This window comes from Heterodontus francisci, chromosome 26, assembly GCF_036365525.1.
Source record: "Heterodontus francisci isolate sHetFra1 chromosome 26, sHetFra1.hap1, whole genome shotgun sequence".
NCBI classification, from domain to species: Eukaryota; Metazoa; Chordata; class Chondrichthyes; order Heterodontiformes; family Heterodontidae; genus Heterodontus; species Heterodontus francisci.
In genome coordinates, this window is record NC_090396.1 from 47,990,612 (window position 1) to 48,017,919 (window position 27,308).

General features: G+C 43.3%; 1 protein-coding gene and 1 long non-coding RNA gene across 5 annotated transcripts in view; one reads left to right on the top strand and one right to left on the bottom strand.

Annotated features, from left to right (window-relative positions):
• Positions 1–1,100, top strand: part of LOC137384319 (uncharacterized) — a 52,313-nt gene extending 51,213 nt beyond the window's left edge. For both annotated transcript variants that reach the window (XR_010977569.1, XR_010977568.1), the window contains exon 3: positions 588–1,100. This is a non-coding gene — a long non-coding RNA (uncharacterized lncRNA). The remainder of the gene's footprint in view (positions 1–587) is intronic.
• Positions 1–27,308, bottom strand: part of abca5 (ATP-binding cassette, sub-family A (ABC1), member 5) — a 112,419-nt gene that overhangs the window by 42,764 nt on the left and 42,347 nt on the right. For all 3 annotated transcript variants that reach the window (XM_068058177.1, XM_068058179.1, XM_068058178.1), the window contains 10 exons: positions 25,518–25,656; positions 24,982–25,072; positions 14,248–14,387; positions 13,946–14,065; positions 13,530–13,740; positions 6,417–6,586; positions 5,696–5,823; positions 3,369–3,509; positions 2,394–2,507; positions 574–744 (listed from right to left, as the gene is read on the bottom strand). In XM_068058177.1, coding sequence (XP_067914278.1) covers positions 574–744; positions 2,394–2,507; positions 3,369–3,509; positions 5,696–5,823; positions 6,417–6,586; positions 13,530–13,740; positions 13,946–14,065; positions 14,248–14,387; positions 24,982–25,072; positions 25,518–25,656 — 1,425 coding nt within the window. The remainder of the gene's footprint in view (positions 1–573; positions 745–2,393; positions 2,508–3,368; positions 3,510–5,695; positions 5,824–6,416; positions 6,587–13,529; positions 13,741–13,945; positions 14,066–14,247; positions 14,388–24,981; positions 25,073–25,517; positions 25,657–27,308) is intronic.

Below are 27,308 nucleotides of genomic sequence, written 5' to 3' on the forward strand. Positions count from 1 at the left end.
GGTCATTTTTTGGTTAATTTGAATTACTTAATACTACAAATTTTTTGTTCAAAAATATCAAATTATCAATAATAGACTGCAGTCTTGTACTTTACTACCCCATGAATTAAAATTATACTAGCCTGTTGTACATGTTAGTGTACAACTGTAATGCATACTTCAAGTGCAATGGTCCCACTTTCCACTCTTAGCATCATCGTCCGTGCTCCACCACTGAGGTGGCAACAACTGTGCTGAACTATTTGATTCAATAATCAAAGTTGTATAAATGGCGTTCTGCCACTATTCTTCCCCATTGCAAATTCTCAACTTGTTATTTAGTATCTACTGGAGTCTAGTCAGTGTAAATTACTTATTTTAAGTTAATTTGCTGACATAAATGATCACACTGTAAACCTATACAGCATTTATGAGTTTTGAACTGAAGTGCATTTTATGACTCATTTTAAGTGTACATATTGCACAAACAGTATACAAAGAAAGCAATTTGTATTATATTTGAAAATATCAGCACAATATTTTGAATATTTTTAAAAGTAACATTATAGTAAGCATAGTGATGATTTTACTTACCATTGAAATTACAGCACCTGTATGAAGCAAAGATGTGGAATTAAATGCAATCACACAGCCAAGCATGACTACGACTATGATGAAATAAACTGGCATATCCACCAATGCATAACCACACCAATAGGCAGAAGGAAAAAGACCAGAAAGCCGGAGCTGAGAGCGAGATTTAATCTGCAAATAGATAACAGTTATAAAACTTTACAATTTTACCTGTCTGCATAAACTAACTTCAAGGAGGCAGTAATCAAGCCTGTGTTGAAAACAGATCACTAACAATATTCAACTGGGACCCATGACTTAATTATTGTTGTTCCTTTATAATGTTACTGAATTTTCTTTCACCCCTCAACACTTTTGTACTAATCCTGCACTTCTCCAATATTTCTTTTACTTGTTTCCCATGGTTACTTTCATTAGCACTTCTTAAACTATTACTTTTTTTTTTAAAAACAGATCTGCTGAGTATATATCCCTATTAAAGTCTTGGGCCGAGATTTTATGGGCCCCCCTGGGGCAGGATTGGAGGTGGGGTGGTGCACAGAGAATTGTGACAGGTGGTGGGGGGGGGGGGAAAGAGGTAGTGGTGGTGGGAAGCAGCAGTGGGGTGGAGGGCCCATCACCTTCCTGTTGCCCAACAATCTTCCCGGGGGCAGGAAGGCCGTCGACAACCTTCCGCCACAGGCCAATTGAGGCCCTTAAGTGGCCTAGTAAGGACCAATCAAGGGCCTCTTCTCACCGCCGCTGTGATAGTACCAATGGTGGGGGTGGGCCTCCGTCACACAGGAAGGATGCCTTGTAAAATATGGCGCCCTCCCTGCGGGCTTGGGGGGTGTGGTCCCTCCTTTGTGGGAAATTTGTGGCCCACGGAGGACACCCACCGGGAACCAATTTACCTCCCCAGGGTTCCAGCACTGGGCCTGGGTCCCAGGCCTCTACAGCACTACCATGGCCACTGCTCGCAGTGGTGCTGCCGATACTGCTGAGCTGCCAGCCCTGCGATTGGCTGGCAGCTCTTGGAGGCGGAATCCCTGTCCCTTTGAAGTCTTTAAAGTGATGGGAATTCCGCCTCCTAAAACATTAACAAAAAAAGACCGGAAGATTGCTCCAGGGAGGCAGGGGGTGGTAGAGGGGAGGCAAGGGCAGAGATCCCCCCGCCTTTTCGGCCCGGAGGCGGGAACCCCGCCTCCAGCACGAAATCCAGCCCTTAGAATTTTTCCTGTGAATGTTGGCACCCAATAAGAAAGACCAAAATGCTGTTCAATGTCATCAAGAACTGCATTAACAGGTGAATCAAATCTAAAGCTAATCTTATTTAAACACAGATTGAGCTTGCTTGTCAAAAGGACGACAGAATAAGTAATCAATCCAACATGTAACAATGAAGCCAGATTTCAATCAGAATACAGACATTTTCAACATCAATTCATACTTTTTTGATCCGTATTAATGAAACTGCTTCAGCCAGGCTGCAATCACTACACTGCGATCAAAGTATTAGCATAAAAGACTTGTTATTGTACCTACAACAATAAAAATGCACTTGTTACAGCATCTAGCTTCTCAGAAGCATTCCAGATCAAAGAAAAAATTTCCCCGCCTCTATCACTTGATTAATTCAATATTGCACTGTACAAATACTGTGTCTGGATAAGTGATCATTGAGAAATTTAAATTCACACAGCCTACCAACACCATCTAAAATTAACAATTTCCCTATTCTCTAACAACACTTCGCAATTTTTACCAGAGATTATAACTAAAACCTATCCCTCATGAGGTCAAACTAATATATTTGGTTACTAATGAAATCAGGTCTTTACCTCTCGATCTCGTGAATTATCCATGGTATAGCATCCTGGCAATGCAGCTGACAGCAATCCCAATACTGCCAAAGCCATATAAACCTTTTCCTTAAAGTCAGCATCAGTGATTGTCTAAAGAACAAATGAGAAAAATATTCATATTCAGTTCAAACTGCACTCATACCACACAATTGTTAGCCTGAAATAAAAAAAACTTTATATCTAGTAGAAATATATGATTGTAGTGTCTCTTTAACCAATCAGACCCCAGAAACCTCTGTCTTGTCAGCCCAGAATTAGAAATCAACCAATTTCTTGAGGATATTACACGATTGAAATACCACATTAAGCACCAAGCCTCCATGGGAGGCAACAAGAAAAAACAAAAGGAGGAAAGGGAACCAGAAGCACGTAGGGAGAAAATTCCTTTGTGTGTGAGAGAGATCAAAAAATGACAGCAAAAGTGAAAAGGAGAAAAAGTGAGAGAGAGAAGGGGACAGAACAAAGACGATACATTTTTGTTCAATAGAAAATCACCCAGTAACATTTTTACAATGTCAATCAGCATTAAATTTAAAAATGCAAAATAATTAATTACTGTGCTTGATCAAGTCTATGGTTAGATTGTGGTTACTATAATGGGCGAGAGTTTACTTTTTTTGCACAATTTTAAACAGATCAACTGTTTCACAGCTTGTTTGTAGCCCACACATAGCGTAAGGAAATTATAGCAATTTCTAAATTATGCAAAACAATTCCGTTTCTTTGCAACTCCAATTCAATGATGTACATAGCATAGATACACTTAAAAATTACAGATAAGAATTAGTAACGTTTTAAATTGACAATAGACAGCCTACAGCAGCAAAATGGAAACCAAATACTATTAACCAGTTTTAATCAATCATACAGACAACACGTAATGCAAACCAAAGTAAAATCAAATACTTTTACAACTAGCATCACACTTGCTCTGTTCAGCACTTAACTTACTAAGTGGAATGGTCTGCTCCAGGCTTGAAGCCCTCCGGATCCATTTACGCTAATGAGGAGGGCATTACTGATTAAATTGATCAACACTGGCAGCGAATGAATTACTGTGCTATTGAACACTGCTGTGAACATGTACTGTTTCTGAACAAGGGCAAAGGAGACAGAAAGAAATGGCAATGAAAATATTATTTTGTAATAGTTTCTCTGTCACACTTTTAACACAATTTTAACTTTACATTAGTACAGTGGGATAAATTCAAGAAAAACATTTGCAACGCACTGCTAGTTAAGTTAAAAAGGAATGAATTGTCATAACTGCATTCCCCTCTTTCCACGAGTCCCTGCCCATGATAAAAAAAAAACAGGTTGCATCTAAGCTTGCCTGGAAGATGAAAGTAACTTGTTAATGCATTATATTCATTTGAAAATATAATTAGGAATTTGTTTAAATACTGGTTTTATAACCTGAGACTGATATAAATTCACTCTGCATTTTTGTAATTTTTCTCCCCTTCCTCAAAGCATTAACTCCTGATTGGAATATGGTCTCATATTGCCAGTCAGCCATCCTGCCTCCTTTGCTGAAGTAAGCACTCTTCACTTATAAGCATAAACAGTGAATATCCATTGATTGTTTGACTGCAGGTAAACCTCGTTTTCTTCCAACATCCGCATGTGCACTTCCAATAAGGGTTGTTGCGTAACGAGGAGTGAGAATTCTAACCTATCTTCCCCTCTCCAACCTGGGGACTGAAGATAACTTTGGCACCCCCATCACTGCCCCACTTGATACCAGTTAAGTTAGCACAGATTGGGTATCACACATGTGGCTCATATAACTCATCACTGCCTTAACCAACTTAGCTTATTTTTCTTTAACTTCAGATTCGCTCTGCAACACCAAACACCACTTCCTGACAAGGGTCCTATTGTAAAGAGTCAGGCTTCATTGATGACCATTGCAAATATTGCTTAAGCCATCTGCTAGCTTTCTGTGCAACTACCTGCTGGTGGCTCTCCTTTAGTACTGCCATCTCAGTTCAAAACCAGACAATAGAATATTTTTTAATAAAGGTTGTCCATATCCATGAAACAAAACCACTCCCCCGTTTTAAAAATGCAATAACTGAAAACTGTACTTCTCAATTTTTATCAGGCAGCCACCCCAATCTGGTTCAAAAACAGGCATATGCTCACCCTTCCTCCTTTCTTTCCTCTTGTTGGAGAAGCACTTTTTTTAAAATAGCCTTGCCAAGATCAAAATCAGCTGTGGGTGACTAACAGGGTAAATGCAGGTCCCACCCAGATTGCTTGCACTGTGGCATATCAATAGATCATTTAGTAATTAATCTCAACAAAGTTAGACAAAACAAAACACAGAAAGCCTCTAAATCGATCAATCATGCAACCTGAAAATATCAGAGCCAGATGAATCTTGTTGGTCTATGTCACGTCATGTTCACTGTTCAGAAACTGAATTAGAGGTTAACTATGTATCATGGAGATGCAGTTCTGGTCATGAAGTAAAACAAACAAATTGGACTCATCTAGAGACAAATATTTACCTATACTGAAGATTCATCTTTAATATGATAGGGAAATGGAAGCAAGAGAAGATAACCTTGGAGATTTTCTCATTCATGTTGCCAATATATTCATTCAAGGACGGAGCAGCTATTAAATTTTCGCTTCAATATTCACACCAATAAGTCTCATTTGTAATTCTAATGAATTTATTAATCAGACTTAATATTTTGCAGACAAAGCTGTAAATATGTTTTAAGCTGAATAAAACTTACTTTTATAAAGCAAATTTGTGGTTAGGAGCAAATGCTGGTTTTAATCTCTTTTTTTTACCTTGTACACAATGTCCACAGGCCAAATAAAAATATGACTGATAATGAAGAGACAAGCAACTGAGAGCTTTATTCCCAGAATATCCTGAACTTAAATCCTTGAGGTACTCATCCCTGAAACTAACTTGCCTCAATCAGGCACACTTCATAAATAATATCACTAGGTGGCGGGTTATGGAATTAAGTGACCTTTCCAGATTGGAAGGGAAAGTAGAGATTCTTTTCCTTATTATTTCAAAATGACTTATATCAGTTTTGCTTCACTTCAAATAAATGTCGTGTACAATTAATCACGGGTTAAGTTGTGGCCCTATCTGGCTGAACAATATATAGTGACAAAAAGTCTGCAGAAAATGGGGAGGCACATATAACCAAACGAGCAAGCAAAACAAATATTCGAGCAAGACTTCTTTTAAACACATGCCAAATACATCCAGAACTGTTCACAGCCGTTATGTTCAAGTCTGTTACCTCTTCCGACAGCGACACATTTAGTGCTGCATTGTGTGGAGCAACATCGATGAACTCACTATCATTGAACAGCTCCACTTTCACGTTCTGAGTTTCCAAAGCATGGATAAGTTGATCAATGCTACTGCCTGATAAGCAATAAAAAAAACACACAAAGCACATGAACAATAATTTCTTATAAATCATGCTCAGATACATATTTGTAAGTGATTCATTATGAAATCTTAAATGAAATTTCACATGGGTGTTCCTTGGGTATTGCCTATTGATCAAATGTACACCCGCTATTTCGGAGTTCATTTTTTAAAGATTAAATCAGTAGCATTTTTGTCAAAATTCTCTCTCATTATATCCAGAGGGTGGGATTCCCATCTGGGAACATCTATTTTTTCTACCTTGTTTCTTAGAGGCATAACTATTGTATATAAATTCAAAGCATGTGATACCAGAATTGTCTCTCCTATGTGGGAAACAGATACTTCTACAGCATAAACTAGGCAAAACAATCTGGATATGTTTACCTTGAAAAAAATTTGTGTACATCACTAGGCTATTTAATAATACATGGTGGCTAACCAATGAAGAAAAGGTCTACTAACAGTGGTGTGTAATGGTAAGTTAACATGAATAGTTCAGATTTCTACTGTTTGAGGATCAGTGCAATTAATTATTTGGTTACTGAAAGCTTTCCACAATGAATTTTATTCCACTTATGTCTCACCTGTAGAATTTTTCAGAAGGAGGCTAGTGGTATATTTGTGGGGCTTTTGCCCTTGCTGGAGTAGACTTAATTCAGGAGACAGTTCCACAGCAACATCCTTTCGACTAAGCGTACCATTTAATAAAGCCATCATAACCACAATGGATATCAAAATGCCAATAATGTAAATGCTGTAAAGTATCAAAAAATGTTATTAAAAAAATTATTCTAAAGGCAAATTTCCATTTAACAGTAAACTTGAGAAATAAAAGTGTTTTTTTTTATAACACCTTGGAATGCTTACGATAGTGAAGAATGTGCACATGATTTCAACTCTATGCAAACCCCAACAGCCAGACATTAAAAAAAAAAATTCATTCATGGGATGTGGGCGTCGCTGGCTAGGCCAGCATTTATTGCCCATCCCTAATTGCACTCGAGAAGGTAGTGGTGAGCTGCCTTCTTGGACTGCAGTGGTTCATGTGAGGTAGGTACACCCACAGTGCTGTCAGGAAGGGAGTTCCAGGAATTTGAGCCAGCGACAGTGAAGGAACGCGATATAGTTCCAAGTCAGGATGGTGTGTGGCTCGGAGGGGAACTTGCAGGTGGTGGTGTTCCCACGACTTTGCTGCCCTTGTCCTTCTGGTTGATAGAGGTCGCGGGTTTGGAAGGTGCTGTCTAAGGAGCGTTGCTGCAGTGCATCTTGCAGATGGTACACACTGCTGCCACTGTGTGTCAGTGGTGGAGGGAGTGAATGTTTGTGAATGGGGTGCCAATCAAGCGGGCTGCTTTATCCTGGATGGTATCAAACTTCTTGAGTGTTGTTAGAGCTGCACCCATCCAGGCAAGTGGAGAGTATTCCATCACACTCCTGACTTGTGCCTTGTCAATGGTGGACAGGCTTTGGAGACTGGAGACAGAACAAGTGAACACATACAAACTGAAGATTAGAACGGCAAACTGGACAAGTTTTATTTGCAAAACCAATGCTGCTGGTATTAGTGCAGTACCAGTGAATGTAAACCTATGAGGTAGAAGGAAAACAGATACAGCAGAAATAATTCTTCCTTTCTCTCTCCCCAAAGATGAACAGAGATAAGGAAAAAGTATGATCCACAGAGATCAGGCAAAACTGGATTGATGAATTTGAAAAGCCCACAATTAACCAGACAAAACAGACAGCATTGGGATACAATACCCACGTGGTTAAATGTGTGTGTGTATATCTAGCTACATTGGAAGCAAGCCAAATTTGCATTCAACTGAAATAAAAGCAAAACACTGTGGATGCTGAAAATATGAAATAAAAATAGAAAGTGCTGGAAATACACAGCAGGTCCAGCAGTATCTGTGGAGATAGAAATAGAGTTAACGTTTCAGGTCTGTGATCTTTCATCAGAACTGGCAATGGTTAGAAATGTATTAGGCTTTGAGCAAGTGAAAGGCGGTGGTGGGTGGGGGGGGGGGGGGGGGGGGGGGGGAGGGGGGGAGAAGAACAAAAGGGAAGATCTGAGATAGGGCAGAAGGCAGGAGAGATTAAATGATAAAGATTTAATGGAACAAAAGGCAAAGGGAGTAGAGCTGTAGTAAAAAGACAGAGCATTTGTTCACAGAGTGTTAACGGTAGAATGAACATACAAATTAGGAACAGGAGTAGGCCACTCGGCCCTTCGAGCCTGCTCGGCCATTCAATAAGTTCATGGTTGAACTGATTACTCCACATTTCCACCTACCTCCAAAAACCTTCCAGCCACTTGCTTATCAAGAATCTATCTACCTCTGCCTTAAAAATATTCAAAGACTCTGCTTTCACCACCTTTTGATGAAGAGAATTCCAAAGACTCACAACCCACAGAGAAAAAATTTCTCCTCATCTCTGTCTTAAATGGGTGACCCCTTATTTTTAAACAGTGACCTCTAGTTCTAGACTCTTCTACAAGGGGAAACATCCTTTCCACATCCACCCTGTCAAGACCCCGCAGGATCCTATACATTTCAATCAAGTCGCCTCTTCCTCTTCTAAATTCCAGTGGATACAAGCCTAGCCCGTCCAATCTTTCCTCGTAAGAGGGCCCGCCCATTCCAGGATTTAGTCTAGTGAACCTTCTCTGTACTGCCTCCAAAGCATTGACATCCTTCCTTAAATAAAGAGACCAATACTGTACACAATACTCCCGATATAGTCTGACCAATGCCCTGTATAGCTGATGCATAACCTCCTTACTTCAGCATTCAATTCCCCTCGCGATAAACGATAACATTCTATTAGCTTTCCTAATTATGTGCTGTACCTGCATACTAACCTTTTGTAATTCATGCACGAGGACAACCAGATCCCTCTGCATCTAAGAGCTCTGCAATCTCTCAACATTTAGATAATATGCTTCTTTTTTCTTACTGCAAAAGTGGACAATTTCCCACTTTCCCACATTATACTCCATTTGCCAGGTCTTTGCCCACTCACTTATCTATATCCCTTTGTAGCCCCCTTATGTCCTCATCACAAGTTACTTTCCTACCTATCTTTGTGTCATCAGCAAATATAGCAACCATACCTTTGGTCCCTTCATCCAAGTCATTTATATAAATTGTAAAAAGTTGAGGCCCCAGCACAGATCCCTGTTTACATCTCATTTCCCACTCATTACATCTTGCCAACCAGAAAATGACCCATTTATGCCTACTCTCTGCTTCCTGTTAGCTAGCCAATCTTCTATCCATGCCAATATGTTACCCCCTACACCATGAGCTTTTATTTTCTGCAATAACCTTTGATGTGGCACCTTATCAAATGCCTTCTGGAAATCTAAGTACAATACATCCACCGGTTCCCCTTTATCCACAGCACGTGTAACTCCATCAAAGAACTCCAATAATTTGGTTAAACACTATTTCACTTTCATAAAACCATGTTGACTCAGCATGATTATCTTAAATTTTTCGAAATGCCCTGCTATAATGTCTTTAATAATAGCTTCTAACATTTTCCTGAAGACAGATGTTAAGCTAACTGTCCTGTACTTTCCTGCTTTGTCTCCCTCCCTTTTTGAATAAAGGAGTTACAATTGCTATTTTCCAATCTTCTCCGAATCTAGGGAATCTTGGAAAATTAAAACTATCGCATCAACTATCACACTTCTTTTAACACCCTAGGATGAAGTCCATCAGGACCCGGGGACTAGTCAGCCCGTAGCTCTAACAATTTGTTCAGTACCACTTCCCTGGTGATTATAATTTTCTTGAATTCCTCCCTCCCATCTCCTGACTTACAGCTAATTCTGGGATGTTACTTGTATCCTCAGTAGTGAAGACCGATGCAAAATATCTGTTCAATTCATCTGCCATCTCCTTATTATCCATTATTAATTCCCCAGACTCACTTCCTATAGGACCAATGATCACTTTGTTAACTCTTTTCTTTTTCAAATATCTATGGAAACTCTTACCATCTGTCTTTATAATACTAGCTAGCTTTCTCTCGTGCCCTAATTTTACCTTCCTTATCAATCTTTTAGTCATTCTTTGCTGTTTTTTATATTCTGTCCAATCCTCTGACCTGCCTCCCATCTTTGCGTAATGATAAGGTTTTTCTTTAAGTTTGATACTATCTTTAACTGTTTTAGTTAACCATGGATGGCGGGTCCCACCCTTGGAAATTTTTTCTCATTGAAATGTATCTATTCTGTGTATTCTGAAATATCCCCTTAAATGTCTGCCACTGTATCTCTATTGACCTATCCCTTAACCGGATTTGCCAGTTCACTTTAGCTACCTCTGCTTTCATGCCCTCATAATTGCCCTTATTTAAGTTTAAAATACTTTTCTTGGACCCACTCTTCTCTCCCACAAACTGAATGTAAAATTCAATCATATTATGATCGCTGCTACCTAGGGGCACTTTAACTATGAGGTCATTAATTAATCCTCACTCGTTGCACAATACCAGGTCTAGTATAGCCTGCTCTCTGGTTGGCTCCAGAACGTATTGTTCCAAGAAATTATCCCGAAAACATTCTATGTACTCCTCATCTAGGCTACCTCTGCCCATCTAATTTTTCTAATCGAGATGTAGGTTAAAATCCCCCATAATTATCGCTGTACCTTTCTGACAAGCTGCCATTATTTCCTCCTTTATACCCCGTCCTACAGTGTGATTAATGTTAGGTGGCCTGTACACCATTCCCACAAGTGACCTCTTGCCTTTGTCATTTCTCATTTCGACTCAAACTGCTTCTATATCCTGGTCTGCTGAATTTAGGTCATCCCGCTCTATTGCGCTAATACAATCATTAATTAACAGAGCTACCCTTCCACCTTTTCCTAGCTTCCTGTCCTTCCAAAATGCCATGTACCCTTCAATATTCAGGTCTCAATCTATGTCGTCCTGCAGCAACGTCTCTGTAATGGCCATCAGATCGTACTTGATTATTTCTATTTGCGCTCTCAGTTCATCTGTTTTGTTTCAATTGTTACGTACAATCAGATGCAGAGCCTTTAGTTTTGTCTTTTTTTTTACATTTTTGTAACCTCCAGCCTCATCTGTTGATTTACTGTTAGATTTCTACGCTCTGTCCCTTCCTGTCACAGTCTATCATTTCCCATATTAATACCTTTCTCTCTTGCCTTGTTTCTATTCCTTGATTTACCATATCTTCCCAAATGTGATCCCTTGCCCCCACTATTCAGTTCAAAACCCTCTCTACTTCCCTTCACTAGAACACCGGGCTCAGCACAGTTCAGGTGTACCCAATGGTACAGCCATCACTTTCCCCAGTACTGGTGCCAGCGCTCCACGAACTGGAACCTACTTCTACCACACCAGTCTTTGAATCACGCATTAATTTCTCTAATCTTCTTTGCCCTATGCCAATTTGCACTTGGCTCAGGTAATAATCCAGAGATTATTACCTTTGAGATTCTGCTTCTTAATTTGGCACCTAGTTCCTCATACTGACTATGCAGAACTTCTTTCCTTGTCTTACCTATGTCGTTGGTACCAACATGGACCACGACGATTGGATCCTCCCCCTCCCACTGTAAGTTCCTCTTCAGCCCTGAGCAGATTTCCCAAACCCTGGCACTGGGCAGGCAACACAGCTGTCTGGACTCTCATTCTTTGCTGCCGAGAACAGGATCAATCCCCTTAACACTACTGTCCCCTACTACCACTACATTCATTTTTTCTCCCTCCACTTGAATAGCTTCCTATACCATGGTCAGATTGCTCATCCACCCGGCAGCCCCCAGTCTCATCCAAACAAGCTGAAAGAACCTCAAACCTGTTGGACAATCACAAAGGCTGAGATTCCTGTACTCCTGCCCTCTGGGTCCCCTTACATGCCTCAGCTGAAGCCACAGTCTCCTGTCCCTGACCAAATCAGAAAACCCTATCCTAAAGGCCTGCTACCCGACCCGAACAGGACAGGACCAGACGGCACGCATTGGGTTCGGGTCGGGTCGAGCCCGACACACGCAGTAAGTGCTCTGCCATTAAGTATCAAAATTAAAAAAAAAAAAAAAAAAAAAAACTTACTTGAGCTGGGAGTCCGGGACAAAACTGAGACTGTGCAGTTAGCGAGTGACGTCACTATGACATCATCACGCATGCGCTGCAGCTTCGTGGAGCTTCCCAGTCAGAAGGTAAGTAAAGGGATGGTCAGGTCGGGGTCGGGCTCGGGGCAAAACTGGAGTGACTCAGGCCAGGTCGGGCTCTGGTCCGCTGTTGATCGGTCGGGTTCGGGTCAGGTTCTTCTTCCCCAACGGAGCAAGCCTTTACCCTATCCTACGGAGTGCGACCGCCTCCTGGTACAAAACGTCCAGGTAACTTTCCCCCTCCCTGCGTGTCGCAGTGTCTGCAGCTCGGCCTCCAGTTCAACGACTCTGAGCCGAAGCTCTTCGAGACACAAACACTCACTGCAGATGTGTTTGCCCTGGATCACACTGGCATCCAGGAGTTCCCACATGCTGCATCCGTGACACATCACCTGTCCTGCTATCCTTAATGTGTTTTAATTAACTACTTAATTATTTCATTCAATTATTTATTTTCTTTTCTTTTTTTAAACTATATTTTATTAAGCTTACTATTGTTAGAATTAGAATGGACCTTAATCACTTACCAGATACTCACCATGCAGGTAGTTTCTTCCCAAAACAATCACCTACCTGCTTGCCTGTGATGTTTGATGCTACGTTTGATTTAAATTAAATTAAATTAAAAGCTTACCTGTATACTCACCCCGGCTGCTCTGTTTCCCTGCTCTCACTGTTGATTGTCCCACTGCTCTTTCCGAAAGCAAAAACATGAAAAACAAGTTTAGGATTGGTAAGGATCAATCAAAATGGCAGTCATGGCCTGAACTCAATGCAGACAGAAATGCGGGCATGAGAGCAGAGTGGTAATTAAAATGGCAAGCAACCGGAAGCTCGGGATCTTCCTTGCGGACTGAGTGAAGGTTTGCGGATGCCCACATTTCTGTCCTCGACCTGCTGGGGTGTTCCAGTGAAGCTCAACACAAGCTCGGGGAACAGCCCCTCATCTTCCAATAAGGCACTCTTACAGCCCTCTCGACTCAACATTGAATTCAACAACTTCAGACCATGACTGCCATCTGATTGATTTTTACCATGTCTCTATCCACTAATAAATTAGAAAAGTTGCCCATTTCTTTATTGAATGTTTCTGAGCTAAATGGAAGTCTATCGGACAATTTAACTCAATGTCTAGTTATTGATTTAATTATGTCCAGTTGAAAACCTTCTTTGATTATGGGCTATGTATCTCAGTTCTTTGTTCCTGTTTCAATACATAGAACTTTGCAAATTTGATCCAAATGCCCTTCACCATTTAAAAGCTCAGATTATATTTTTCTGCGTTTTCTCTCAACCAATAATAAAATATTTAACTCCATTAACATTTCTTTATTGCATGTCAATTTAGCAACTTGCATCATGCTAGTTGATCTTCTTTGAAACCTTTTCAAAGCTAACATTCAGTAACATACATGGACCACAATAGCTCTTATGAATTGATGAAAATATAAATACTCCATGTGCATGGCTAAAAGGAGACATTAGATGATGATAACAATGACCAACATTTTTTCTGTGCCGTAATTATCCCATTATACTTACATATAAAGGAGAGTACTACGTTCTCGACTGAAATTCATCAAACGCAACCAGACTATGGTGCGGAACTGCTGTTGCCAAAGAGCAGTGCCAGTCAGCATTGCTGAGTTAGTCTCTGGAAAAGTCAGGAATTGGTGATCAATGCAATCAATGGAAACGTCTTCTTCATTTGCTATTACATCTGGTATCAGTTCCCTGGTAAAAACACTATAATCTGAAAGAATATGGGAAAAAAGCAAACAATAAGGATCAAGACACTGGTAAAAATAGACTCCTGCATTTACTGGTTGCTTAACTTTAGCTGATGTAGAACGAATGAAAGAAATGTTTGCACGTAGACACAGAGTGCTGAAAAGAAGACTGCTACAGATCAAACTAGTCACACAGCACTCTTTTAATCTACTGCAAGCTGTACTGGCCTGCTTGATCTATTTCTGATTCTGCCTCCAATTTCAGGAAAACCTCTTCCAAAGACGTCATGGAAACCCCATAGCTGTCAATTCCGAGATTAGTACGGCTGTCCAAATCTTCAAAGAGACCTGAAAAGGGAGAATATTAACAATGAGCAGTTCTGCAGTAAACACAACACCTGTACAAAATCAAAGGCAGGCACTATTGTTGGAAGATTTCAATTTCTTCAAAGCAGCAACATCTGGATGCTCTCTGTGCTACTACTAATAAAATTACTTGTCAAAGATACTAGAATTAGGAATTTGAATACCTGCAAATTTGTAAACATCCTGAAGAGGTAATGTATATGCCAGATCCAGATCACGCAATTGTGAAAACTCAGCATTTGGTATGTGGTATTTGACCAATGATGTCACTTTATCAGGATAGCAGGACTCATTCACAGACATCCTGTTCAAAATCAAAAGTATTACAGATAATATAACCATGTACTGATTGCAGATGAAAATGTATTAATTGACCCAGGGTTTCCTAGAACAGTGTGACTGACGATGTCTGCCATAAATTACGCAGTTTATTGCCTCAATTTTAGTGCTGTAAACTTATGCCAAGATTTCCTATAAAGTAATTTGAATATGCTGAAGTGAGCATAATGCCAAATCAAGTACCTCAGAAGCAGTGCTGCCAATGAACTACCCAAAATCCTTCACATGCCACTTGAACAAAAGTTTTTCTGATGTCGTTTTTTGGATGAAAGCTATTTTATTGGGCAAAATTTTCATTATTGAATTTTACAAATCACTGATTAGGCCTCAGGTGGAGTATTGTGAACAATTCTACACTTCAGAAAACATGTAAAGGCCTTAGAAAGGGTACAGAGGTGGTTTACCAGTACATTTCCAGGGAAGAGGAACTTTAATTATGAGGAGAGGCTGGAAAATTTAGGAGTTTAAAAAAAATCTGTTTCATGGGATGTGGGCCGGGCCAGGCCAGCATTTGTTGCCCATCCCTAATTGCCCTGGAGAAGGTGGTGGTGAGCTGCCTTCTTGAACCGCTGCAGTCCATTTATTGGAGATAGACCAACAGTGCTGTTATGGAGTGAGTTCCAGGACTTTGATCCAGGGACAGTTGGGTACAGTCAGGATGGAGGGGAACTTGCAGATTGTGGTGTTCCCATGCATCTGCTGCCCTTGTCCTTTCAGGTGGAAGAGGTCGTGGGTGTGGAAGATGCTGGCGAAAGAGCCTTGGTGAGCTGTTGCAGTGCATCTTTTATGTGGTACACACTACTGCCACTGTGCGGTGGCGGAGGGAGTGAATGTTTAAGGTGATGGATGGGGTGCCAATCAAGCGAGTTGCTTGATCCTGGATGGAGTCAAGCTTCCTGAATGCCACATTCATCCAGGCAGGTGGAAAGTATTCCATCACACACTTGTGCCTTGTAGATGGTGGAAAGGCTTTGGGGAGTAAGGAGGTGAGTTATTCACCACAGAATCCCCAGCCTCTGACCTGGTCTTGTAGCCACAGTATTTACATGGCTGGTCCAGTTCAGTTTCTGGTCAATGGTAACCCCTAGGAAAATGTTTGTTGGGGATTCAGGGATGGTAATGCCGTTGAATGTCAAAGGGAGATGGTTAGATTCTCTCTTGTTGGAGATCGTCATTGCCTGGCACTTTTGTGGCGTGAATGAAACTTGCCACTTATCAGCCCAAGCCTGAATGTTGTCCAGGTCTTGCTGCATATGGACCCAGCTACCTCAGTATCTGAGGAGTTGCAAATGGTACTGAACATTGCACAATCAGCAAACATCCCCACTTCCGACCTCATGATGGAGGGAAGAATTTTGGTGAAGCAGCTGAAGATGGTTGGGCCTAGGACAGTACCCGGAGGAACTTCTGCAGCAATGTCCTGGGGCTAGGACGATTCTCCTTGGAACAGAGAGGTTAGGAGGTGGCCTAATAGAGGTTTTCAATATGATGAGAGGTTTTGATAGAGCAGATAGAGAAAAATATTTCTCTCTAGTGACTGGGTCAATAACTAGGGGTCATAGATTCAAAATAATTGGAATAAGATCTTGAGGGGAGAGGAGGAGAAATTTTTTCCAGAGTTGTTGGGATCTGGAATACGGAAAAAGTGCTGGAAGCGAATTCCAGAAATAATTTTAAAAGCAAGTTGAATAGGTACTTGAGGATGAGGAATTTACAAGGTTATGAACAAAAAGCAGGGATGGGGAAGTAAGTATGACAGCACAGGAACGAAGTGCCAAATGGCCTCCTTCTGTGCTGTCAGTTTCTACGATTCTATGTTGTTTGCTGACTAAGTTCAATTGCACTTTTTACTGAATGAAAGTTTTATTGTTTGTTACCTTGCCTGTCAATCGTTGAGTTTGCAGCCCCACAGGATTAAGTACACAAGACAATTGCTTCAGACTTTCTCATGCCACTTCATTCAGCAGGTTTGACGTGTGCGGGGGTACAAAGGTTGGGGCCATCACTGGTTGATGCCCAGTGCTACCCTGCTATGTGGGTGAGTGTGCGGATTCCTCAGAGGAACTGCAACTTTTGGGCTGGGAACATGCAGTTCGACATCCTCTGGATCCAAGGGCACGTCATCTGCCAAGCCCAGGCTGAGCCCTTTCCGCAGGGTGAAATTGCACAATGGACAGCATACTACTACAATTGCTGTCACTTTATAGAGGTGTTTTGTTGGAACGTCTCTCTGACCTGTTCAGGCACCTGAAGCATACATTCAATCAGGAGTATGGCCCTGTCCACCACCTGCCAGGTTGCCACATGTGCATACTTTTTTTAAAAATTCATTCATGGGATGTGGGCGTCACTGGCCAGCCCAGCATTTATTGACCATCCCTAATTGCCCTTGAGAAGGTGGTGGTGAGCTGCCTTCTTGAACCGCTGCTGTCCATTTGGGGTAGGTATACCCACAGTGCTGTTGTTAGGAAGAGAGTTCCAGGATTTTGACCCAGCGACAGTAAAGGAACGGCGATATAGTTCCAAGTCAGAATGGTGTGTGACTTGGAGGGGAACTTGCAGGTGGTGGCGTTCCCATGTATTAGCTGCCCTTGTCCTTCTAGTTGGTAGAGGTTGCAGGTTTGGAAGGTGCTGTGCAAGGAGCCTTGGTGCATTGGTGCAGTGCATCTTGTAGATGGTACACACTGCTGCCACTGCGCATCGGTGGTGGAGGGAGTGAATGTTTGTAGATGGGGTGCCAATCAAGTGGACTGCTTTGTCCTGGATGGTGTTGAGCTTCTTCAGTGTTGTTGGAGCTGCACCCATCCAGGCAAGTGGAGAGTATTCCATCACACTCCTGACTTGTGCCTTGTAGATGGTGGACAGGTTTTGGGGAGTCAGGAGTTGAGTTACTCGCCTCAGGATTCCAGGCCTCTGACCTGCTCTTATAGCCACGGTATTTATATGACTACTCCAGTTCAGTTTCTGGTCAATGGTAGCCCCTAGGATGTTGATAGTGGGGGATTCAGCGATGGTAATGCCATTGAATGTCAAGGGGAGATGGTTAGATTCTCTCTTGTTGGAGATGGTCATTGCCTGGCACTTGTGTGATGCGAATGTTACTTGCCACTTCGCGAATGTTACTTGCCACTTATCAGCCCAAGCCTGGATATTGTCCAGGTCTTGCTGCATTTCTACACAGACTGCTTCAGTATCTGAGGAGTCACAAATGGTGCTGAACATTGTGCAATCATCAGCAAACATCCCCACTTCTGACCTTATGATTAAAGGAAGGTCATTGATGAAGCAGCTGAAGATGGTTGGGCCTAGGACACTACCCTGAGGAACTCCTGCAGTGATGTCCTGGAGCTCAGATGATTGACCTCCAACAACCACAACCATCTTCCTTTGCGCTAGGTATGACTCCAGCCTGCGGAAAGTTTTCCCCGATTCCCATGACCTCAGTTTTGCTAGGGCTCCTTGATGCCATACACAGTCAAATGCTGCCTTGATGTCAAGGGCAGTCACTCTCACCCCACCTCGAGTTCAGCTCTTCTGTCCATGTTTGAACCAAGGCTGTAATGAGGTCAGGAGCTGAGTGGCCCTGGCGGAACCCAAACCGAGCATCACTGAGCAGGTTATTGCTAAGTGCCGCCTGACGGCACTGTTGATGACACGTTCCATCACTTTACTGATGATTGAGAGTAGGCTGATGGGGCGGTAATTGGCAGGGTCGGACTTGTCCTGCTTTTTGCGTACAGGACAGACTTGGGCAATTTTCCACATTGCCAGGTAGATGCCAGTGTTGTAGCTGTACTGGAACAGCTTGGCTAGGTGCGTGGCAAGTTTTGGAGCACAGGTCTTCAGTACTACTGTCGGAATATTGTCAGGGCCCATAGCCTTTGCAGTATCCAGTGTCTTCAGTCGTTTCTTGATATCATGTGGAGTGAATCGAATTGGCAGAAGTCTGGCATCTGTGATGCAGGGGACTTCAGGAGGAGGCCACGATGGATCATGAACCCGGCACTTCTGGCTGAAGATTGTTGCAAATGCTTCAGCCTTATCTTTCGCACTGAAGATTTCGAACAGATCTAGCAATGCAAAACTGGGCATCCATGAGGCGCTGTGGGCCATCAGCAGCAGCAGAATTGTAATCAACCGCAATCTGTAACCTCATGGCCCGGCACATGGCTGGGCTCCCCCATCAGTGAGGATGGAGATATTTGTGGAGCCACCTTCTCCAGTTAGTTGTTTAATTGTCCACCACCATTCACAGCCGGATGCGGCAGGACTGCAGAGCTGAGATCTGATCCGTTAGTTATGGGATTGCTTAGCTCTGTCTATCGCATGCTGCTTACGCAGTTTGGCACGCAGATAGTCCTGTGTTGTAGCTTCAGCAGGTTGACACCTCATTTTGAGGTATGCCTGGTGCTGCTCCTGGCATGCCCTCCTGAACTCTTCATTGAACCAGGGCTGGTCTCCTGGCTTGATGGTAATGGTAGAGTGGGGGATATGCCGGGCCATGAGGTTACAGATTGCGGTTGAGTACAATTCTGCTGCTGCTGATGGCCCACAGTGCCTCATGGATGCCCAGTTTTGCATTGCTAGATCTGTTCGAAATCTATCCCATTGAGCATGGTGATAGTGCCACACAACACGATGGACGGTATCCTCAATGCGAAGGCGGGACTTCGTCTCCACAAGGACTGTGCGGTGGTTAATCCTACCAATACAGTCATGGACAGAAGCATCTGCGGCAGGCAGATTGGTGAGGACGAGGTCAAGTATGTTTTTCCCTTGTATTGGTTTCCCCACCACCTGCCGCAGACCCAGTCTAGCAGCTATGTCCTTTAGTACTTGGCCAGCTCAGTCAGTAGTGGTGCTACCGAGCCACTCTTGGTGATGGACATTGAAGTCCCCCACCCAGAATACATTTTGTGCCCTTGCCACCCTCAGTGCTTCCTCCAAGTGGTGTTCAACATGGAGGAGTACCGAGTCATCAGCTGAGGGAGGGCGGTAGGTGGTAATCAGTAGGAGGTTACCTTGCCCATGTTTGACCTAATGCCATGAGACTTCATGGGGTCTGGAGTTGATGTTGAGGACTCCCAGGGCAACTCCCTCCCTACTGTATACCACTGTGCCACCACCTCTGCTGGGTCTGTCCTGCCCGTGGAACAGGACATACCCAGGGATAGTGAATGCAGTGACTGGGACATTGTCTGTCAGGTATGATTCCATGAGTATGACTATGTCAGGCTGTTGCTTGACTTGTCTGTGGGACAGCTCTCCCAACTTTAGCACAAACCCCCAGATGTCAGTAAGGAGGACTTTGCAGGGTTGACAGGGCTGGGTTTGCCATTGTCGTTTCCGGTGCTGAGGTCGATGCCGGGTGGTCCGTCCGGTTTTATTCCTTTTTATAGACTTTGGAGCGGTTAGGTACAACTGAGTGGCTTGCTAGGCCATTTCAGAGGGCATGTAAGAGTTAACCACATTGCTGTGGGTCTGGAGTCACATGTCGGCCAGACCAGGTAAGGGCATCAGATTTCCTTCCCTAAAGGACATTAGTGAACCAGATAGGTTTTTACAACAATCGACAATGGTTTCATGGCCATCATTAGACGAGTTTTTAATTCCAGATTTATTAATTAAATTCAAATTCCACCTTCTGCTGTGGTGGGATTCGAACCCATGTCCCCAGAGAAATACCCTGGGTCTCTGGGTTACTAGTCCAGTGATAATACCACTACACCACCGCCTACCCCTATTGGTGAAAGAGAACAGAGTCATCAGCCACAGTTTCAGGAAGTATAAAGACTTTTCCACCAGATACATATCTGCCTCCTTGTCCCTCCCTGTTGAATAATTTGTAGATGGCAGGGTGGCGAAGGACAAAGGTGTGACAGCTTCCCCGATGGAGTTTACATGCAGGTTCCCTTTTTGAGCACTGCAGACTATTTGCACACTTTGAAAGTGAAACCCATTCCTGTTGATAAAAATGCAGGTTCCTCAAGAGGAGTCTTCTGCTGGAGAGGGAATGGCATAGTGGTATTATCACAGGACTAGTAACCCAGAGACCGCTCTGGGACATGGGTTTGAATCCCAACAGGGCAGAAGATGGAATTTGAATTCAATTAATAAATCTAGAATTAAAAGCTAATCAAATGATGACCATGAAACCATTGTTGATTGTTGTAAAAACCCATCTGATTCACTAATGTCCTTTAGGGAAGGGAATCTGCTGTCCTGACCTGCTCTGGCCTACATGTGACTCCAGGCTCTCAGCAATGTGATTGACTCTAGGCTCTCAGCAATGTGATTGACTCTCAAATGCCCTCTGAAATGGCCTAGCAAGCCTCTCAGTTGTATCTAGCCACTACAAAGTCAATAAGGACTGAAACCAGATGGACCACCCAGCATTGACCGAGGCACCGGCACTGGCAAACCCAGCCCTGGCGATACAGCAAAGTCCTCCTTACTAACATCTGGGCAACAGCCTGACATAGTCATATTCACCAAATCATACCTCACAGACAATGTTCCAGACAGCACCATCATCATCCCTGGGTATGTCCTGTCCCACCGGCAGGACAGACCCAGCAGAGGTGGCGGCACAGTGGTATACAGTCGGGAGAGAGTTGCAAGGTCACAGAATGTACTCTGGTGGGGGACTTCACTGTCCATCACCAAGAGTGGCTCAGTAGCACCACTACCGACCGAGCCCTTAAGGACATAGCTGCTGGACTGGGTCTGCAGCAGGTGGTGAGGGAACCACCAATGGGAAAAATATACTTGACTTCGTCCTCACTAATCTGCCTGCCGCAGATGCATCTGTCCATGACAGTATTGGTAGGAGTGACCACCGCAGTCCTTGTGGAGAAAAAATCTTGTCTTCACATTAAGGATACCCTCAATCGTGTTGTATGGCACTAGCACCGTACTAAATGGGATAGATTTCGAACAGATCTAGCAATGCAAAACTGGGCATCCATGTGGAGCTGCGGGCCATCAGCAGCAGCAGAATTGGACTCAACCACAATCTGTAACCTCATGGCACAGCATATCCCGCGCTCTACCATTACAGTCAAGCTGGGGAAACCAACTCTGGTTCAAAGAAGAGTGCAGGAAGGCATGCCAGGAGTAGCACCAGGCATACCTCAAAATCAGGTGTCAATCTGATGAAGCTACAACCTAGGACTACTTGTATGCCAAACAGCATAGCCAGCATGCGATAGACAGAGCTAAGCGACCCCATAACCAACGGATCAGATCTAAGCTCTGCAGTCCTGCACATCCACATTAATTGCGGTAGACAATTAAACAACTAACTGACAGGAGGTGGCTCCATAAATATCCCCATCCTCAAAGGTGGGGGAGCCCAGCACATCAGTGCAAAAGATAAAGCTGAAGCATTTGCAACAATCTTCAGCCAGAAGTGCCGAGCGGATGATCCATCTCGGCCTCCTCCTGAAGTCCCCAGCATCACAGATGCCAGTCTTCAGTCAATTCGATTCACTCCACATGATATCAAGAAACGACTGAAGGCACTGGATATTGCAAAGGCTATGGGCCCTGACAATATTCTGGCAATAGTACTGAAGACCTGTGCTCCAGAATTTGCTGCACCCCTAGCCAAGCTGTTCCAGTACAGCTACAACACTGGCATCTACCCAGCAATGTGGAAAATTGCCCAGTATGTCCTCTACACTAAAAACAAGGGAAATTGAACCCAGCCAATTACCGCCCCAGCAGTCTACCCTCAGGCATCAGTAAAGTGATGGAAGGTGTCGTTGACAGTACCATCAAGCGGCACTTGCTTAGCAATAACCTGCTCAGTGACGCTCAGTTTGGGTTCCGTCAGGGCCACTCAGCTCCTGACCTCATTACAGCCTTGATTCAAACATGAACAAAAGAGCTGAACTCAAGAGGTGAAGTGACAGTGACTGCCCTTAACATTAAGGAGCATTTAACAGAGTTTGGCATCAAGGAGCCCGAGCAAAACTGCAGTCAATGGGAATCAGGGGGAAAACTCTCCGCTGGTTGGAGTCATACCTAGCACAAAGGAAGATGGTTGTGGTTGTTGGAGGTCAATCACCTCAGCTCCAGGACATCACTGCAGGAATTCCTCAGGGTAGTGTCCTATGCCCAACCATCTTCAGCTGCTTCATCAATGACCTTCCTTCAATCATAAGATCAGAAGTGAGGATGCTCGCTGATGAATGCACAATGTTCAGCACCATTTGCAACTCCTCAGCTACTGAAGCAGTACATGTAGAAATGCAGCAAGACCAGGACAATATCCGGCGTGAGCTGATAAGCATCACACAAGTTAGGCAATGACCATCTCCAACAAGAGAGAATCTAACCATCTCCCCTTGACATTCAAAGGCATTACGATCGTTGAATCCCCCACTATCATCCTGGGGGTTACCATTGACCAGAAACGGAACTGGAGTAGTCATATAAATACCGTGTCTACAAGAACAGGTCAGAGGCTAGGAATCCTGCAGCGAGTAACTCTCCTCCTGACTCCCCAAAGCCTGTCCACCATCTACAAGGAACAAGTCAGAAATGTGATGGAATACTCGCCACTTGCCTGGATGGATGCAGCTCCAACAACACTCAAGAAGCTTGACACCATCCAGGACAAAGCAGCCCGCTTGATTGTCACCCCATTCACAAACATTCACTCTCTCCACCACCGACACACAGTGGCAGCAGTGTAGAGGCTTGCTACCCGAACCGAACCCGACGGGACCCGGCAGCATGTGTTGGGTTCAGGTCGGGTCGGACACAAGCGGTAAGTGCTCTGCTGGTAACTATTGAAATTAGAAAACGTACCTGAGCTGGGAGTCTGGGACGAAACTGAGTCTGCGCAGTGAGCGAGTGATGTCACTGTGAAGTCATCATGCATGCGCTGCAGCTTCCTGCAGGTTCGGTGTCAGGAAAGTAAGTAAAGGGATGGTCGGGTCGAGTCGGGCTTGGGGCAAAATCGGAGGGACTCGGGCTGGGTTGGGATCGGGTCCGCTGTGGTTCAGTCAGGTTTCTTTTTCCTGACCTGAGCAGTGTGTACCATCTACAAGATGCACTGCAGCAATGCACCAAGGCTCCTTAGACAGCACCTTCCAAACTCACGAACTCTACCACCTAGAAGGACAAGGGCAGCAGATGCATGAGAACACCACCAAATGCAAGTTCCCTTCCAAGCCACACACCATCCTGACTTGGAACTATATCACCATTCCTTCACTGTCGCTGGGTCAAAATCCTGGAACTCCCCTCTTCACAGCACTGTCGGTGTACCTACCCCACATGGACTGCAGCAGTTCAAGAAGGTGGCTCACCACCATCTTCTCAAGGGCAATTAGGGATGGGCAATAAATGCTGGCCTAGCCAGTGACACCTACATCCCATTAACAAATAAAAAAAAACATGGGCACCACTGCTAACCTCCTGAGCCCTGCAGAAGCTGACAAGCATGTGAAAATTGATGGTCTGGTTTCTTTTCTCTCCAGGGGATATGCTATATTTGATGAAGTCAATGCCCTGTGGAAGAAGGCGTCTGTCAACTACTGAATGCAGGCCCTCGTGGCTCCCTAACTGATGTTAGAGATCTCTCCAGTGGATGACTGGAAGGAACTAATACGATTGAAATTGAGGGCTGTGGTCACATTTATTTTGCTGGGGAAATGGCTTCAAAGTCTGGCAGCTTCTCCAGACCCTGGGAAAGTATAAGCTGGAAAAGCTGAATTCCAAGCAATGATTTCCTGGAATTGAGCCAGTCTGAAATCACAGTTCACACTTCTTGTACTGAAGTCACTGAAGTGACCACAAGGGAATGAGACTCCACTCAAGAGTTCCATTGTCAACAAATTATTCTTCAGGCTTAAAGTACTCTTTCTTGATCAACATTTTTCTTAAAGTTTTTTTTCCTTTCTCATTGTGTCCCTCTTTTCTATAAACTATTTTCATTCTTTTTAAAACAACATGCCCTAGTTTTGTTAGCTTTATTAAAAAGTTATATATATCTGTATTCCAACCCCATTCGGTGCTTTCCTAGGATTGGGAAACTCTGAATAATTCATAAACTAGTTGAAAGCCTCAGCACCTGTTTTTGGTCCAATTGTGCAGTTTAGAAATGGGATCAACAGTTAATAGATGTGGCCGCTGGCTGAAAAGCCCAACCTTTGCAGCGAGTCTTGCAAGGCTTAGCAATGCAAAAACTGGCAACTGCATCACACACACATCCATATCAACTTCTGACATAATTTTCAGAATAGCTAGTATTATGACTCAATGGTATTATTTTGTCTGAAGCCCTGGCAGTGTAATTACACTACAAGAGAACACTGAAGCCACTATTAGTTAACATTTCAGAGCAGAACTGAAGTTTATGGTCTATGAACTGATTTGTGCTGCCATAATTGCATGGAATGAATCAAGCACAAAAATCATGAGGAAAAGTCCAGGAGAGTTTTGATTATATACACAAGCACCTTTGTCAAATTCTAATCAACATTATACACTGAAAGTTATCTCATATTGAGCCCTCCAAGATCTCACCCAAATTGCATATACTTTACCTGAGGTTGTAGCCCACACCAAATTTTGCTTTCAGGAACAGTGAGGAGCCAACACATTTGAGTTGCCCTTGAGAGATGACGGCTTTACGATCTACACCAAGGCAAACAAAGCCACACACAATAAATCAAATTATGCCAATTGTAAAGCACAAAAATCATGACGTTTGCTGTATTTAAATTTGCTTTTCCAGGATGGAATATAAAATTAAAGTGAATCATAAGCAGAGTTAGTAGTAAATTAATATTTAAGCAAAAATGAGTGGTGGGTTGTATTGCTATGTTTTACCAATATACACATTATTTTGGTATAAAAGGAAGCAAAATGCTCCAGTTTATGATTGCATTGCACGACCAAGCCATTTCTCAATATTTGGGTGTTTATTCTACTAAAGCAAAAAAGGATTTGAAACTAAATGTCTCTCTTTCATCTCCAGCACAGAGGTATGGAGAGAAAATTCAATTTTGAGTAAACCAGCGTTTCTTTGCAAAACAGAAAAACATCTTACGAATGAGCTAGTCCCATCATCAGCTCTAACCTGCCAAAATATCAGCTTCATCTATGAAGTGAGTGGTCAACAGTATCACCCTTCCTGCTTTCCTCTTTTTCAGCAAGGTCCACACTTGCTGTCGAGAACAAGGGTCCATCCCAGCAGTTGGTTCGTCAAGGAGTAAAACCTTTTAAGAGAGAGCAAGAGATATTAAAGATTAACTAAATGAAAAATAAAATCAGTAATGGCTTTCCAGAGAAAAAGCTGTATGTTTCCAAATCCTGTGTTCTTGTGTGTAAATTCCTGACGTGAGCAATGCTTGAATCCTCCAAACATAGAGGAGGTAAATTAATAGTTCAGAACTCATCTCTTAAGGAACCGGAAGAAACAAGTCTGTACAAACTTTGGTAATACCGGAGACTTTTTTAAAAATAAAAAAAATGCAATTCCAGGATGGTACGTTGCCTCCCTGGTCCAAGGGGCTTGGATATCACTGAGCGACTACAAAGTATTCTGGAGGTTGAGGGCACACAGCCGGAGGTCGTGGTCCACGTTGGTACCAATGACATAGGTAGAAAGAGGGATGAGGTCCTGCAAAAAGAATTTAGGGAGCTAGGCAGCAGATTAAAAAGTAGGACCTCAAAGGTTGTAATCTCTGGGTTTCTTCCAGTGCCACGGGCTAGTGAGTATATGAACAGGAGGTTAGAGCAGATGAATGCATGGTTGGGGAGATGGTGCAGGAGGGAGGGCTTTAGATTCTTGGATCACTGGGCCTGTTTCTGGCGAAGGTGGGATCTGTATGAGATGGACGGGTTGCACCTGAACCAGAACGGGACCAGCATCCTTGCTGGGAGGTTTGCTAGTGTTGTTGGTGGGGTGGGGGGGGGGGGGGGTGGTTTAAACTAATTTGGTAGGGGGATGGGTTACAGAGTGGAAGCACAGTTGGGGGTGATGTACAATCAAATATAAATGGGAAGCTAAGTCAATCCAGAGGTCAGAGTAAATTTTTATTTTATTTTTATTTATTTAGAAATACAGCACTGAAACAGCCCCTTCGGCCCACCGAATCTGTGCCGAACCTCAACCACCCATTATAATAATCCTACATTAATCCCATATTCCTACCCCATCTTCCCTCAATTCCCCTACCACCAACCTATACTAGGGGCATTTTACAATGGCCAATTTACCTATCAACCTGCAATTCTTTGGCTGTGGGAGGAAACCGGAACACCCGGCGAAAACCCACACGGTCACAGGGAGAACTTGCAAACTCCGCACACGCAGTATCCAGAACTGAACCCAGGTCGCTGGAGCTGTGAGGCTGCGGTGCTAACCACTGTGCCACTGTGCCGCCCAAATGTAGATCTGTTAAGGCTCAGGCAAATAATGCAAGGCTGGATTGTATCTATTTTAATGCAAGGAGTCTTACTAGTAAGGCAGATGAATTGAGGGCGTTGATTAACACATGGGAATATGATATTATTGCTATTACTGAGACATGGTTGAGGGAAGGGCAGGACTGGCAGCTTAATATCCCATGGTATAGAATCTTCAGAAGTGATAGGGGAGGGGGTAAAAGAGGAGGTGGCATTGCACTGTTGATAAAGGAGTCAATTACTGCAGTAAGGAGGGATGATATCTTAGAAGGTTCCTCTAATGAGGCCATATGGGTAGAACTTAAAAACAAAAAGGGGGCTATTACTTGACTGGGAGTGTACTACAGGCCTCCAAACAAACAAACAAACAGTCAGGCAGTGGTAGAGGAGCAGATATGCAGGCAAATCGCAGAGAGGTTCAATAATAATAGGGTAATATTGGTAGGGGATTTCAACTTCC